A 14911-nucleotide genomic window follows, 5' to 3' on the forward strand; every position below is an offset into this window, starting at 1 on the left:
ATATTGTCCTTCTCTTATAATAAAACCATATTAGCTGTACATGCTGACAAAAACTGTTCTGACAGCTGGCCTGAAACATTCCCAAAGGGGCATGAAACAAAAAATAGAGCAAGTCAAACTGTCATTCTGATACATGGAGTACAGATAGCTCCATCCACAGAAAGAGGAAAGTACAGAGATAGGGACAGAGAGAGAAACAAACACACACACACATAGGACATCCCTCAATGCCACTGCAGGAGATGGGCTCCTTCCTCCTGGGATCGGACTGGTGAGGCGTGTTTGAAAAGAGCTGCGTCTGCTCGTGCTCTGGGCAGCAGGTGTGAAAACTCCCCACCAGAGCTCCTGCACTCTTCTGTTATTACATCTTTTTAGGGCCATGAAAGAGGGAGCAGATGAGCCGGAGGGAGCGACAGGCAGAGTGGGAGTGTGGGATTGTGTTTCTTTTGATTGATAGCAGCCCTGTGACTAACGCATAGATTTATAATAATTTTCCCTAGCAATGCCCAATTATGCATGGCTGATAAATTATGATCCCTGTTGTCTGGTGTGTGCATTATCCCTGTCTTAAGGCAGGTTTGGGAAGGGTCTCAAGGACTGACCTCTCACTTCCTTCAACAGCCTTTTGGCAATACCCCACACGATAGCAGAGGCTATCCGTGGGTTAACATTGTACGTGGTAACTTGACATTGTGTGACATGAGCATAGTACAACAGACATAATCCACAATATATGTGAGGAATTCATCATCAGCTTTCACTATGTTCGTACAAACTGTGCAAGAGCTGATAAAATGTGTATTTCATACCAACGTGAGAGAACGTCCAGAGACAATTTTCCTGTGTCTGTACCTGCCAGCCTGTGAAATGTGGCCGGCCTCTCAGATTGGTGTTTTTATGACAGGCCAGGTAGTGTGCAGCAGGAGGACGGCCACAGCCTAGTGAGAATGTCCTGCTTGATATTAGTGCCATAAATCACAGTGAACTTGAGAACAGAGGACTTAAGGGGGCTTCAAGAGCGAACGACAAATCAAGATAACAAACTCTGATAAATAACAGATCCCATCGGTTGCTTCTTGCTTTGCACATCAAACTCAACTCTTCATCATTCATAACGATTCTCGTGTAAAACAGTTAACTGGATATGTTCGACCAAAATGAACAGGAGTGTTTAACTGAAGGAAGAGATAATTTCCTCTGCATATTAATGTCCAGCAGGCAGCAGTTTCATCCAGCTTCTCATTGATCAGCTTGCGCTTGCTGAATACATAACAACTGAAGCAATCATCAAAGCCTCAAGTTTGTGATTTATCAGCACAAATATAGTGTCTGTCACACTCTGCCCTTCTCTCCACTTTCTGCCTGTCATTCCCCTTAGGTACGGCTGTGTGCTTTGTGTTGTAAGTGCATTCATTCCAAGCTTTTTTCTTTTCTTTTTTTTTTTCTGAAGTGTCTGTTTCTGAGACGATGTCTAAATTGAATCCCTGACATACTGCCACAACAGCCGGAGCAGCATTCTCAAAACAGTTCGACTCTGCCCTCTGTGCAGCTTTTTGCTTCGAGTCATTGAAAGCATTTTGTAACTGTTTATGTTGATATCTTTTTCAATACATTTCACCTCCTTGTTGAACAGACAGAATGGCTGTTGCGCTGTGGAAGCCATTGGGGTCAACAGTTTCATTTAGAGCAGAGGGAAAGTTTTAGCTTTAACTTGTTTAACTTGTTATTTTCCAGCTGAAATTCTTGACTTGAATTCTGATACCTATATATATATATGTGTGTGTGTGTGTGTGTGTGTGTGTGTGTGTATATTGTAAATTTGAAGTTGACCAGCTGAGCAACCATCTGCAGGCCTGCGTCACGCTAGCTCTTGATATTAATGTTTTATAATAAATTATGACCAAAGTATGAGGTAGGTTTTAGAGACACGTTGCTCTACCTAATTTGTGCCTCTGTGTGGAGGTGTGCGATGGAGCGGCGGTGCTTTCTCTGGTCAGTGTTTGGGGGTAGAGCTCAACCCCGAATAGAGTCCTGATTGGATTGATCCACAGCGCTCTTGTTTACAAGCGGCCTCTTCACAGTCGGCACAGTTTAATAGCACACTGTCCCAGAAGGCTTGTTGCATCCGTGTCCGTTTTGTTCCTCGGGGCAGGGAAAACAAAAGTGCCGGGAAGGGAGAAGGGGAAAGCAACCTCAGGGGAGCTGTGAAACGGCACTGGAGCCTCTGGGCCTCCTGCCAAGATAACGTTTCACCTCACCCACTGATACTTCTTTTATAGGAAACCACAACACAGTCTAGAGTACTACCAGCCTTTATTGGCCAGAAGCTACTTCGGTTTCACCCAGTCAACATGAGATTCAGTGACTTTGTAGAAACTAAATTAGAGCATTCGAGGGCAGAAATCACAGATGAACCTAACACACTCCCCCTGAGCCATAAGTGGTCTAATTTTAATTTTAGGGTCGCCTCAAAGTAAAGCAGGTTTCTGCTGAAGAGGGCCGTGCCACTGTCTTCATCACGCACTCCTACAATAGGATGCAGCTCACACAGGTCCCTCAATAAATCCCAGGCTAACACAAAAGCTGTCAGTGGACTGCTGCTGAATAGATTAATAAGATTTCCATAATTAGACAGGCCCCTGACAATAGGATCCTTCAGGCTTTGTCTCAGGGCCAACTGGATTGTCCGAGCCGTGCACGTCTGCTGGACGGCCGTCCACCACAATGGCCGCACAGACAGTAAGGCGGTCAGCAGAAGAACATCTGTCTCTCCTGGGGCCAAGAACACACACACACACACACACACACACACACACACACACACACACAAACAGTGGGAAGTTTCATGTGCACGAAACAAGGTTCTTATCAACCTCCTTGCAGCCAAGTGAAACCAACAATAGAAACAACCAATAGAAAAGCAGCCTCTGCACATATTTAAGTATACTGAACTTGGTCACTGCAACCAATTTCTGTAATTTTGTTTAATATGAAATTAACAATGCTACTAATGAATGATTAAAGATATTAAATACTCGTTCACCGACCTTGTGACCAGAGCAGAGCAGCTTTACTTTTGCTAACAGTGGCTACAAAAGCTTCCAGATCAATCGGATGAGGACACGATTCCCAGTTTCAAACATCACGATGTCCCGGTCCGTGCTTAAACAATGTGTTTTTCATCCGTAATCCTCCTCTAATATGATTGAGAGCGTGTTGATGGGGGTGAAGCAGGAAAGGGAAATGTCACAATGTTGGAGCTGGAAATGAAAATTCACAAATTATATTAGCAGTGTATTGTCTTGATTCAGTGTCTTATAGGATAATTTACAGTCTAGCATTGCACTGAAACATATACTGGAGTCAATCTAATGATTGCACTGCTACCCACAGTCTGCTCACATTGTCCTGATTTCCTACTTCTAATCTTAGCTTTCTTCCTCGCCCTCCAGTGAATTAATCTACATGATGGCTCTGATTTAAGTAGAAGTGTAGATTAGAGCTTGCTCAGTTTATTGTGGAGCGCTACTGCTCTGAAAACCACAATCCAGCAGAAGGCAAGATCTAATTACATGGAAAGGGCTGAACTGCACTGCAACCCTGCTGTGTTCATCAGGGGTGAGTGGCGGCCGGTCACTCATCAAACTCACCGTGCGCATACAGAGAGAATTACACAGAATAATGCACTTTTTTTTTAAAAGACTTGTAGAAATGAAAACAGTGAACTGGTTCCTCAGGTATTGGCAGCTGGTCATTACATTGGTCAGTGGGTGGGAGGGTGGGAGGGTAGTGTGAGAGAAGTCCATTCTGTGCTGGTGCTACTCTGATGATGGAGTGGACAGCAGTTAGCCCGCCTCACTGAGTCCTCTAATGTCCGCTCCAGTCCGCTTAGAGAGGACGAAGCGCCTGCTGTCCGCTCTTTCCCCTCCCTCTATCCCTCCCTCCTTCCATCCATCCCTCCATCCCTCCATCCCTCCCTCCCTCCCCGCTGCAGGTTTTATGAGCTCCCCTGGGCTCTCATCCATCTCTGTCACACACAGGCCCCATTATTGGGGCTGCTCACAAACTGGTTGGGCTGCAGATGGGAAGGGCCTGCAGGACATATATGGTTTCTGCAGGCTGGACAAAGACCTGCAAGTCAGACCACAAAAATATGTGGTAATCTGGGTGTGGACAAGCCAATGTCTTCAGCATGTTTGTAAAAATACAAGATTGTGAGAATGTTCTTGTACAGCTTGCTGTGGTGGGTGTGTGGCTGTGTGGGTTGGCTGAAGCTTAGGGAAGTACTTGAACTGGTTTGGCCATTGGGAACTTAAGGCAGTGGATTTGAATATGAAGGACATGATAATCCAACGGCCATCTGGTCTGCTGGTCTCATTTGACTGAATAAATAACAGGCATAATCTGAAAATACACATGGGGAGGTTTGGAAAGCGGGGGGAAAGAAAGAGGCCAAAGTTTAGGAGTGAGCTTGAGAGAGGGAGAGCAGCAGCAAAATCACAGGCTGTGGATATTGAGATTTGATTTAAATGGCAATAAGAAGCCTGGCTCCACACACACAGACAGCCATGAATAATGAATCATCAGGCGTCCACTGAAGGGAAGGCAGAGAGGCCAGTAATGACAGCTTTCGCCATATTCCTTTTTACCTCCCTGTTCTTGCTGGAGTAGTCGTCACCTCAGGGTAAATCGTAGCAGTTCAATAATGCCAAGCTATGTGTGGAATGTCAAGCTAATGCCTCAGCAAGAGGTGGTGCTAGTCTCCATGAAATAGATGAATCTATAACTATGATATTGTGATGTATTTGGTTCATACACATGTAAAATGGGCTTGACAGGGTAAAGAGAAGCACGTGAACACTGAAAATTAGCAGATGCATTTCACATGCGGGCATCACATGTGATGATTTTTTCTTTGTTGTACATGATGGTAAACAGAATATCTTTGGGTTTTAGACATTAGAAGACCTTACCTTGGTCTGTGGGGAATTACTACGGGCATTTTTCACTGTTTTCTGGCTTTTTATAGACAAAACAATTAATTGATTAATCAAAAAAAAAAGAATCGATAATGAAAATGATTGTTAGTTGCAACCCTAAAGGAGCTTGGTATGTGCATGTTCCACACATTTCAAATGCAATGCCAGCTTAACATTTCAGAGGAAGATAAGATGTTTTCATGAGGGGACATGGAGGGAAAAACAATTAATGGATCAAAATACCTTTTTTTTTTTTCTTTTTTTTTTTTGCCCGGCTGCCTTCTCTCCTGTTAGCCTGCCAATGTGCTCAGTGCGTAGCAGCCATGATCAATCAGACCTCGGCCTGTGCTGAAGTCAGCCAGAGGAACAGACATTCCACTTTCCCAATGTTCCATGGGAGACTGTGCTGATGAATAGCACACTATGCTGCAATTCCAACCCCAACCCCCCTCTTTCTTTTTTCCTCCTTTCTTTCTCACTCTCTCTACACCACTGTCCACACACACACACACACACACACACACACACACACACACACACACACACACTCCTTCCCCTCTCCCTCCCTCCCTCCCTCCCTCTGTCCAGCCGGCCACTGGGCCTTTGGAGCTCTGGTGTACGGTGGGTGGGTGGATTGGTGGGTGGTAGGTGGGGGTGCAGGGCGGAGAGAGCAGGCATTCAGAGCAACATGCACAGGGAGATAACAATAGCTCCTCTGGGAGACCTGCAGATGCTAGCAGTATGGGGAATAGTAGTGGGATCTTATCGCTACTCCCACATAAGCTGGGAAACTGCAAAACAACACATCCAGCTTCTACCGATCTGCTTTCACTCTTTCTCTTTCTGCAGCATTCTCTGTCTCCATCCGCCTCCCCTTTACCTTCCTCTCCCTCTCTGGGAAATTTGACCCCCCCCCCCACCACCGCCACCAAGCATGAATGAAAAAAGATTCATTTCCAAACAGAAGAAAGGCCATTTTTTGTCACTGCAGCTTAGACCATGTGTCACTGTCACATGATAGTGAACAGTCATGGAAGAGAGTCTAAACTTCTGTTTGTTTACTAATCTATATCAAGCTAAATGTAGGCTATTATTTTTGGTTGGAGGTCGTGTTCATGATAATCATAAATTCCTGGTCGTGACAAATGCTGTCAGGCCAAATGTTGCTGAGTCTGAGGCACATGTAGTGGTAAACAAAGCATTTTGATTGCATACCGCGTCTCCGGTTTGTCAAGTTCAAAATGTAATACATATGTGTGTGTTTCTTTTGTCAGGTCTGTTGAAGATGCACTGGAACCCAGAGCATGCCCAGCCTCTCAGCCAGTGGCCTGAGCAGCACCTGGACGTCTCCTCCACCACCTCCTCTCCGGCCCACAAGTCGGAGTTTTACTCTGGCCGCAGCCGCGGCTCCTACAACTACGCCTGGGCCAATGACGACATCTCCGCCTTGACAGCCTCCAACCTGTTGAAGCGCTATGCTGAGAAGTACGCTGGCGTGCTGGACTCACCGTATGACCGGCCACCTACCGTCGGCACCTATCCAGAGCCAGGAACCTTTGGGAGCCTCAATGGCCACAAGACTGAGCTGGAGCCCTGGCCACTGACGCACAGCACTGATGCCTCCTATTCCCTGGTGCCCCCGGGAGGACATGACAGCCTCTCAGGCTCCAAGGTTGTAGCCACGTCCGCGGGCCCTCCAGGAGTTAGCAGTGTGTCTGTGGTGAACAGTAACCTCTCAGACTCCGGCTACAGCGGCAGCAGCTCCTGCAGTGGCTCCAGCGAGTACCCCTCCAGCTACAATGGCACCTATCTCTCCTCAGGGTACTGTCCCCAACCCAGCGCAGCACTTCCCCCTGCCTCCCTGCACACTCTCCAGTCCACCCCCACTCTGGTGCCCAGCTATAGCCCCACCACACCTGTCTATAACTATCCCCCAAGCACGTACCCTCCCCAGACCAGCCTAGCCCCCAGCTACAGCCACCCCTCTGCGACCTACCTGCCCTCGGGTCTATCAGCCCCTACTCCAGTGCCCTCCAGGCCCACAGTGGTAGGAGGCAGCTATGGTTACCAGAGCACCAACCTTGGGACATCTGAGTCTGGAGGGACATTAAAAAGAAAAGCATTCGAGATGACTGTAGAAAAGGATGAGGGAGGGGATGGCTCTCGTTACAGGAAATATAGCTACGATCCGTTGAAGGCCGGAGGAAACTCACCCTACAGTGTGAATGACAAAACAGAGTGCCGAGGAAACGGCTTCAGCAGTTCAGGCAGCACAGACCCTCAAACCTTCAAGCCCAGTAAGCCCTCCTCCCAGCCCCTGGTGTCTCCTCAGTATGGGGCAGCAGGGGAGTACAGCCCTCCAGCGGGTATGACGGGGGAGAATGGCGTGGCAGAGCAGGGCTTCACCCAACAGCAGCAGCAGCAGCAGCAGCAGCAGCAGCAGCATCGCTCCCAGGCCCACAAACGACCTCCACTGTGTGGGCCAACTGTTGAGACTATGAAGAGTCCAGATCCCCGACTGCTGGACCTTGTTAATGGGGAGTTATTAGACTGCAGCCCAGCCCTGGGCTGGGGTGAGCTAGCCGGGCTCACCCATGTCAAGACTGCCCTGGAGGAGGACCTGCTGTGGCCTGTGTTAAGGCCCAGTCCAGTGGTGCGGCCACCAAGAACCGTCCTGCTGTTTGGCCCCCGGGGAGGGGGCAAGACGACGTTGACTCGTTCTTTGGCTTCACAGCTGGGGGCTTCCTTCTACCGGCTGAGTGGAGCCATGCTGGCCTCTAAAGGGAAGGCTGAGGCAGAGCACATTCTGGGGTCTCTGCTGCAGGTGGCAGGGGCGCGGCAGCCCTCAGTGGTGCTGCTCAGCCAGGTGGAGGCCATGGAAGAGGAGGGGCTGAGGCAGACACTGTTGACCACCCTGGAGAAAGCCCAGGTGGGGACCACAGGTCTGGTGATTCTTGTGTGTGCCACTGGCAGGCCAGATCTGCTGCAAGAAGCAGTTCATCGGAGCTTTGCCAAGCGATATCACGTCGGCCTGCCAGATGTGGGCATGCGTAGGCAAGTGCTGCTGCAGGCGCTGTCGCCCCAGGGCTGCAGCCTGAGCGAGAGGGAGCTGAGCGCTGTGCTTCAGCGCTCTGAGGGCTTCTCGGTGTGGGAGCTGCTGCAGCTCAGCCAGCAGGCGCTCTCCTCTGCGGCCTCCCCCAATGGAGCCATGCATGGTCTCCCCACATCCTCCAAACCCCCAGCCTTCACAGACTTTGAGAATGCCTTCTGCAAGGTGTGCCCACACACCACCGCAAAAGAACTGGACACTTGTACAGAGTGGAGCAAGATGTATAGCCACTGAGAAAGCAGCCAGTCACTGAACTCGGACTGCACTACGAACGTGTCTTTGTTCTGACATGGCAAGCCTTGGGAATGTTTTGTTGTTGTTTTGTAATTACAGATTATGAAGCCAAAAGAGCCAGAGAAGCTCAACGATACAGGAGAGCTGACAGAGTTGTTTTACTGGCAGAAGCATGCCATGGTGTACTGTTTTTGTTTTGCTATGAATATCCGCAATATTTTATTTTTCCCAAAGAAAAGAAAGATGAACAAGCCTTGCTGAGTGGGGTAGTGTATTAGTCGTTTGGCCAATGGGAGAATCAGATAGCTATTTGGATACTCTCAGAGATCCTGATTAGCCTTGGTCCAGGACAAAATCAATTATTTGTTGCTAGGTGACGTGGTCCAAGATTATGGATAATCAGGGTTTGGAAAATACCCCCTTTGACTGCTACTCTCAGGATCGTATTTATTGCCAGTCCACTTCCATGTTATCCTAATGTTGATTTAGTCATTGGATTGTCACTAATCATTAAGTACGAAGGGCTCGGGATCAGCAACATTTCAGCAAACCAGTCTTTGACCAAAAACATGTCAAACCAAATGCATAATCAGCAGTACTGTTCTATTTCTCAAAACAGACTGGTCCTCAAAATCACAATATATTAATATTCTCGATAGCTTGTTACCAAATCATGACGCAGCAGTTAGTCCTCACTCTTCTGGGAAAGAAAAGAAAATGTAATCACATTTATTAAATCCGACCATGTGGCTGTCCCTCGCCAGGAGTTCAGTTGTCCAAGTGAAACCTCGCAGTTACACTCGACATGTTTGGTTGTAGAAATACTTTTACACGTATCTTCGTATAAATATACTCACACTTCGAATGGTACGATTCACAGACAGCTTATTTTGTTATTTTTGGATTGTCGTTGTGGACTTCCACGAGTTTGTTCTCGATCTCACATTCCTCATCGAGTGCAGTTTTCCTGAGAATCACACTCACAGAGCAACACTTAACCTGCACACCCAGCTTCTCCTACAGCGTGTCTGTTTTCTATTTCACTTACTCCTTTTGTTTTCTTAGTATGTAGTCTTGTTTGAAATGCTCAGGAAGAATTTCTTTACCTCAGAAATATGAAATAAAGAATGTATGTAATCTTAGGGTCTTAGTAGGGAGTGTCGCGGAGCGAGATAAAGGAGCGAGGAGAAACCTGACAGTCTTGTAACACCCACTGCAGCTGGGCTTTTACCTCGGGAGAGAAACTTGAATATGCTACAAAGAGTAACATTGAATGTAATTCAGGTATTTCAAAGGATATTTGATGCCATAAATCCATGTATTATTATATATGAATATATAAATACAATTTTCTTTTCTGTTCTTTTACCTTTGATTTTTATTGTAGTTTATGGTGGAGTGATGATTGTCTTCAAGAAATGCTAGAATACAGAAAATATTCCTTTTTTTGTTGGACAAACTGCTTGCAGATCGCTGTTATGTAGTGTTTACATATTCTGTATATGCATGTGTGCTGTCTATAGTTTTACAGCTGAAAATGTAAATATAACACACACAATCATACACGCGCACTCACACCGAACCTCTGAGCACAAAATACCTTCTAAAAAAACGACATAGAAAAACACAGATGCAAAAAAAAAAAAACCCAAAAACAAAAAAAAAAACAAAACAAAAAAACAGTTGTTGTGTGTAGCTTTCAGCAAATCCCAAAGTCCAGAGCTTCAGTTCATGTGTACATATTGTGGATGAACCCAACATGTAGACAATCCAGACAAGTCGCTCCTTTTGCAGCAGTGCTACAGTTCTGTTTTAACAAGCTGGAAAAAGCTGGTCACTGGACGGCAGGTACAGAGGTCGCTCGTGTTAGACTGTTGCCATGGTCCTGAGGAGGTATACACAGAATGATGTAATATTTCCTCCCGCCCTTTCCTCCCCCTCTGTCCCTTCCTCCCTCCCTCCCTCCCTCCCTCCCTCATCATCATCCTTTTTCTCTTTTTCTCTCTCTCCCCAGTGCAGTCTCATTAGATTGGATTGCCCCCTGGCCACGAGCCCCGGTGGCCATGTGGCGTTGTGTCCTCTCCCCCCACCCCCCTCCCCTTACACCGATTCCTCGGGAGTGGAAGTGGTCTGATTGATGTCCAGCAACCCTATATCACACTGCAGCCTTCTCTCCCCAGCTGGTGGCTTCAGTCATGCCATACAGCCAGATCAATCAGAGTGACCCCCGCTGTGCATACTGATCACTGTCTCAGAAACTGAAAACACATTTATAAATTAAAGAGCAACCCCTGCCTCAAGCGGCAGCGTCTCCATGATACGAGCAATTATTCACATGTAATTACAGGAACTAAATAATAACGATAACTGAGAGGTACAAGTAGCTACAATATTTTGATTCATTGTTGTTCCCACCACTCCCCACAGTTTGTCCAACAAAACAAGCTTTTATTTTTTACATGTTTTGATCTGTTATTGCGGTAACTTTGTCCTTGGTTATTGTACATTTTCTGTAACCATTTCTACCTCATTTTTGCGGCATATTGTACATGAAAGTATTTATTTCATGTCTTTTTTGATGTCTGTTTTAAAAATGATAATAATGTTCTTGAACTGTAATGGTCTACCTCAGAAAAGACTGTATTTTAAGAGAAGAGTATCACACAATATTAAACAGAATTTGTCAATACTGCACTGCGGTTATGTCTCTTTGTTTTTGTTTTTTTCAAGGTACCGCAATTGACCAGAGTGCAGGAACTACACGATGCTGGTGCTTACCACCGTCTCAGTGTCTGTAGCCTGGCTTGACCCCGGTGTTGAGGTCAGCACGGTTACTTAAACTGATTGCTAAATCGTTTTAACGTATAAACACACTAGAATACATCATGAGGTTTTGGTCTTGTTCTAACATCAGCTTGGATTGACTTCTCACTGTAAGCTTGTGTAGCCGGCAGGTAAAGGCAATATGAAAAAAATCAACCGGCGACATAATGGTTCAGATGAAGGTGCGCTGCTGTTAGAGTTAAAAACAAGTGTGTGTTGTAAGAAGACCAGAAAGAATGTGTGTGTGTGTCTGTGTGAAAGAGAAACACAAAGATGTACTGTATGTATTTTGTGTGTCCACGTGCACATCAGTTAGTCGGCCTTCATGTTTGCGTGTTTTTGTGTGTGCGGTGTGTTGCAGTGTCCAGAGCGGCAGCAGAAGCAGAAGCTAGTACACCCCTGAGGCTTCGGGCCCAGCACCAGAGCACAGAGGTCCTTCATCCCTGTCACTGTCTGTAAACAACAGCCCGTCCCAGCGGCCTGCCCTGTGCTATTTCTGGCCTTTCCTGACATCTTTCAAAGACTCAAAACTAACTGAGAGAAGAAGAAGTAAATCTGACCAACTCTGTGCGAAGAAGCCAAAGTTTAGCCGAAGCCTGAAACGGGATTCATCGCAGCCCAGTTATGGATAGTGGTGTCAAAGCAGAGTTCGAAAAACATCTGCGTCTGAATCCCAGTAGAGCAGTGGTGCTGGTGGTGTTGATGACAGAGTAATTAATTGTCTAATAATGATGCATAGCTCTGTTATAAGCGCAACCTTGTGCAGTGGCTGCCCTTCATCCTCTGATGAAGGATAATCGTTTCTGCAGCTGTTTGAAAATTATATCCTATCTTTTCCTGTCACAAACTCAATAACATAATCCACAGAACAACATAACCTTGTGTAAGTAGAATAGACCATGTGGAAATGTCACATTGGAATATGAGGGGAGACTTATTTTCACCTACTTTCACACCACAGTTATCAAACCTTTTCACGAGTAAAACACCTAGTATTGATAATGCCCCAGCTGGAGTCTGAAAGGTGTTTTCATACGAGCATCAGGTTGTTACACTGCGATGGTATATGTGATCATTAATTTCTGAAACATCCGAACAGTAGCTGCCTCCTACGTCCATATACTCCCATAGACTGACTTTGGGTGAGTCACTTCCAGTAAGAGACTGAAAACCCATTTGTCCTTTTTGTCCTGAGCGATGTCTTTCCTCCAGGAAGTCAATCATTTTCTTCTCCCTGCTGATTGGAGGTAATTAGGCGAGCAGAGTTTGTAATTGGATAATAAAAGATGCTAATGAGCTGCTGTCCTATTTACTCATACTGTGGCAGTGAGTAGGAGGACACAGCTCTGTCACACTTTCCTCACCGCAATACAGCTCTAATAAAAAGTGATACTGAAAGTACATTTCACAATAATTGGAATAATTGAAAGATATACATGTTAATTATCAGAATATTACCTGTATATAGTTGGGTTTATAAACTAGTTAAGGTTATATAGGATTAATTTACCTTATAACACATTTTAAATAATGTGATAATGTCAAATGTCTGCAGCTATAATGTAAACCACAGTTTGTAGATGGTGAATTGATGCATTCATGAAGAATTTGTTCAGTCTTTGTATATTTGTTTTGTGCTGATGTCAGCTGTGATTGCAGGCTCTTCGTTCAGCATGCACTCAACTTAAATATCAGATTTTCATGGTGGTCTTCAGTGTGTGCTGCAAAAACTTGAAAGTTATTTATAGTAACAACCTTCATATATATATATATATATATATAAAAAGGGCCACTCTCTGAATCTCATTTCACAGGGCCACAGTCCACCTCTCTACCTTTGCCGTGCTGCTGGCCCTCCGTTGTCCGGGCCTTGATACTGACAAGGTTGACATCAGAGGAGAGCTCTGACACTGGGTGAGTTAGGACTACCAGCTGTTAGCAATCAAGTCTATTTTGAAGTCAGGGACACATGGACCCCCAGGGCCAAAGCAGCAACTAGCCCAACCCCTCGCCTCCCCCCTGAACCCAGCCTACAACCTCCAAGCCCCCTGGTCCCACAGATAGCCAGCACAACTGTATTGGTTCCAGGTGTTGCAAGACTGTGGTGAGGGCCCTTTACCTAAGAGGACCCCAAAAATGATGAGAGCCCTGCACACAGAAAAGGTAATACAACAAACAACAATAAAAAATATCATTCAACGACCAAACCTGCAACAAACACAGCACTAAAATATAACAATTACATTTCTTTAATTGAAAGGTTTTCTATAATTTTCTCAAACTCTTGTCCTTGACCGAGGAGCAGCTGCACGTTGGGATAGAGAAAGCACCACCACTGCAGACTGCTTTTACAGAATAAGATCAATGCTGTTTAACATTGGATATCGGCTCCCTCTTTCCTGGAAGGTGTAGCTGTCATCACAAATATTGGCTTGAATACTAAAGAGTCTAATCTTTGTGGTCTGAGTCCATCAGGCTGGCTACATTTCAGAAGAGACCTAAATGGAGAAAATGAACCACATGCCAGACAAATAAGCTGATCTAACATCTCGATCAAGAGAGGAAAGAAGAGGGAACAATGGAAACTCCTCAGGTTCTTTGGAAGGAAATGATCAAATCTTTGCAGCTGCATTGTTTCTGTGTTGGAGAGGTCAATCAAAACTTTCAGGAAATTGGATCTGACAGGTGGAATGTCTTGGCCTGCCCCCTCTCACATGACTAAAAGGTAATCACGAAATAAATAAAAGATCAATAGCTTCATGGGAGAATAAACAGATTTCTGTTTACGAGCAACTGAAACCGAAGTGTCACTGTGAGAGCAGCAGAGTCTGATACCGATGGAAGCAGAACATGAAATCCTTCTGCAAAGTTGGACTTACTTCAAGTTGGGTCGGCTGCAGATGATCATGTGTGATCTTGTTATGCTGGCATGGCACCTAATTTCAAACAGACCCCCAAACATGCTGAAGACAGGCAGGTTTTATGCAGGTCTATACCTCCCTCATGTGGCCAATCCAAGCAGATGTAAAACCAGACGAACCCACTCAGATTAGACCCTGACAGGTAAAGACACATTCTGCTGAAATTTTGTTGTAAAAACTTCATCAAAACATATGGATTTAGTCAAAGTCCTGTTTATTTGACTGAAGCACTGTCAGAGGAGATGCAGCTTCCACTCCAGTGGGCCATTGGATTCAAAGTGACAATATGACAATGAAACAGGGTTAGAAACATTCACACTGTTATAAAACACAGTCATAAAATACGCACAAAAATAAACTTCTACAACTTCAAAACCTCAGGCAACAAAGCAGCAGCTGAACTGTCACATTTTAAACACACTGACGCCCCCTAGTGGCTCCACTTGGGAAACACTGAAGACTTGAAAAGGAAATCTACAGTACGACACTTAGAGTCAGCGTAAAACAAGCCAAGCCGCTTCACCATAAGGAATGAACCTGTATGATTATCATTATATCAGCTTGAGTCCTATATCTAATGAGCATGATTATTCGTAATACATGTCAACATGTGAATTCATACTAAGTAATAAACATATATACTTCATATGTCAATGTATATGAAGTAACATTTTGCAACTGATCATATAAGGTCATATGTGAAAAAAAACTGTATACATATAAGGTTATTATATTATATATTATATTATTATACGATGCATTTTAATGTGCAAGCAGCATTTTGATATTGTAGACACACTGGAGCAAATATAAACAACTTAAAATACTGTTGGATTGTTTCCTCT

General features: G+C 45.2%; 1 protein-coding gene across 1 annotated transcript in view; it reads left to right on the top strand.

The window, feature by feature from the left end:
* LOC111219114 (putative fidgetin-like protein 2) overlaps positions 1–9942 on the top strand; it is a 15920-nt gene extending 5978 nt beyond the window's left edge. The window contains exon 3 of the mRNA XM_022741708.1: positions 6254–9942. Within this exon, the coding sequence (XP_022597429.1) occupies positions 6254–8322 (2069 nt within the window). The 3' untranslated portion in view covers positions 8323–9942. The remainder of the gene's footprint in view (positions 1–6253) is intronic.
* The last annotated feature ends 4969 nt before the right edge of the window (positions 9943–14911 follow it).

This window comes from Seriola dumerili, unplaced genomic scaffold, assembly GCF_002260705.1.
Source record: "Seriola dumerili isolate Sdu_G_001 unplaced genomic scaffold, Sdu_1.0 BDQW01000056.1, whole genome shotgun sequence".
In the NCBI taxonomy this organism is placed as follows: domain Eukaryota; kingdom Metazoa; phylum Chordata; class Actinopteri; order Carangiformes; family Carangidae; genus Seriola; species Seriola dumerili.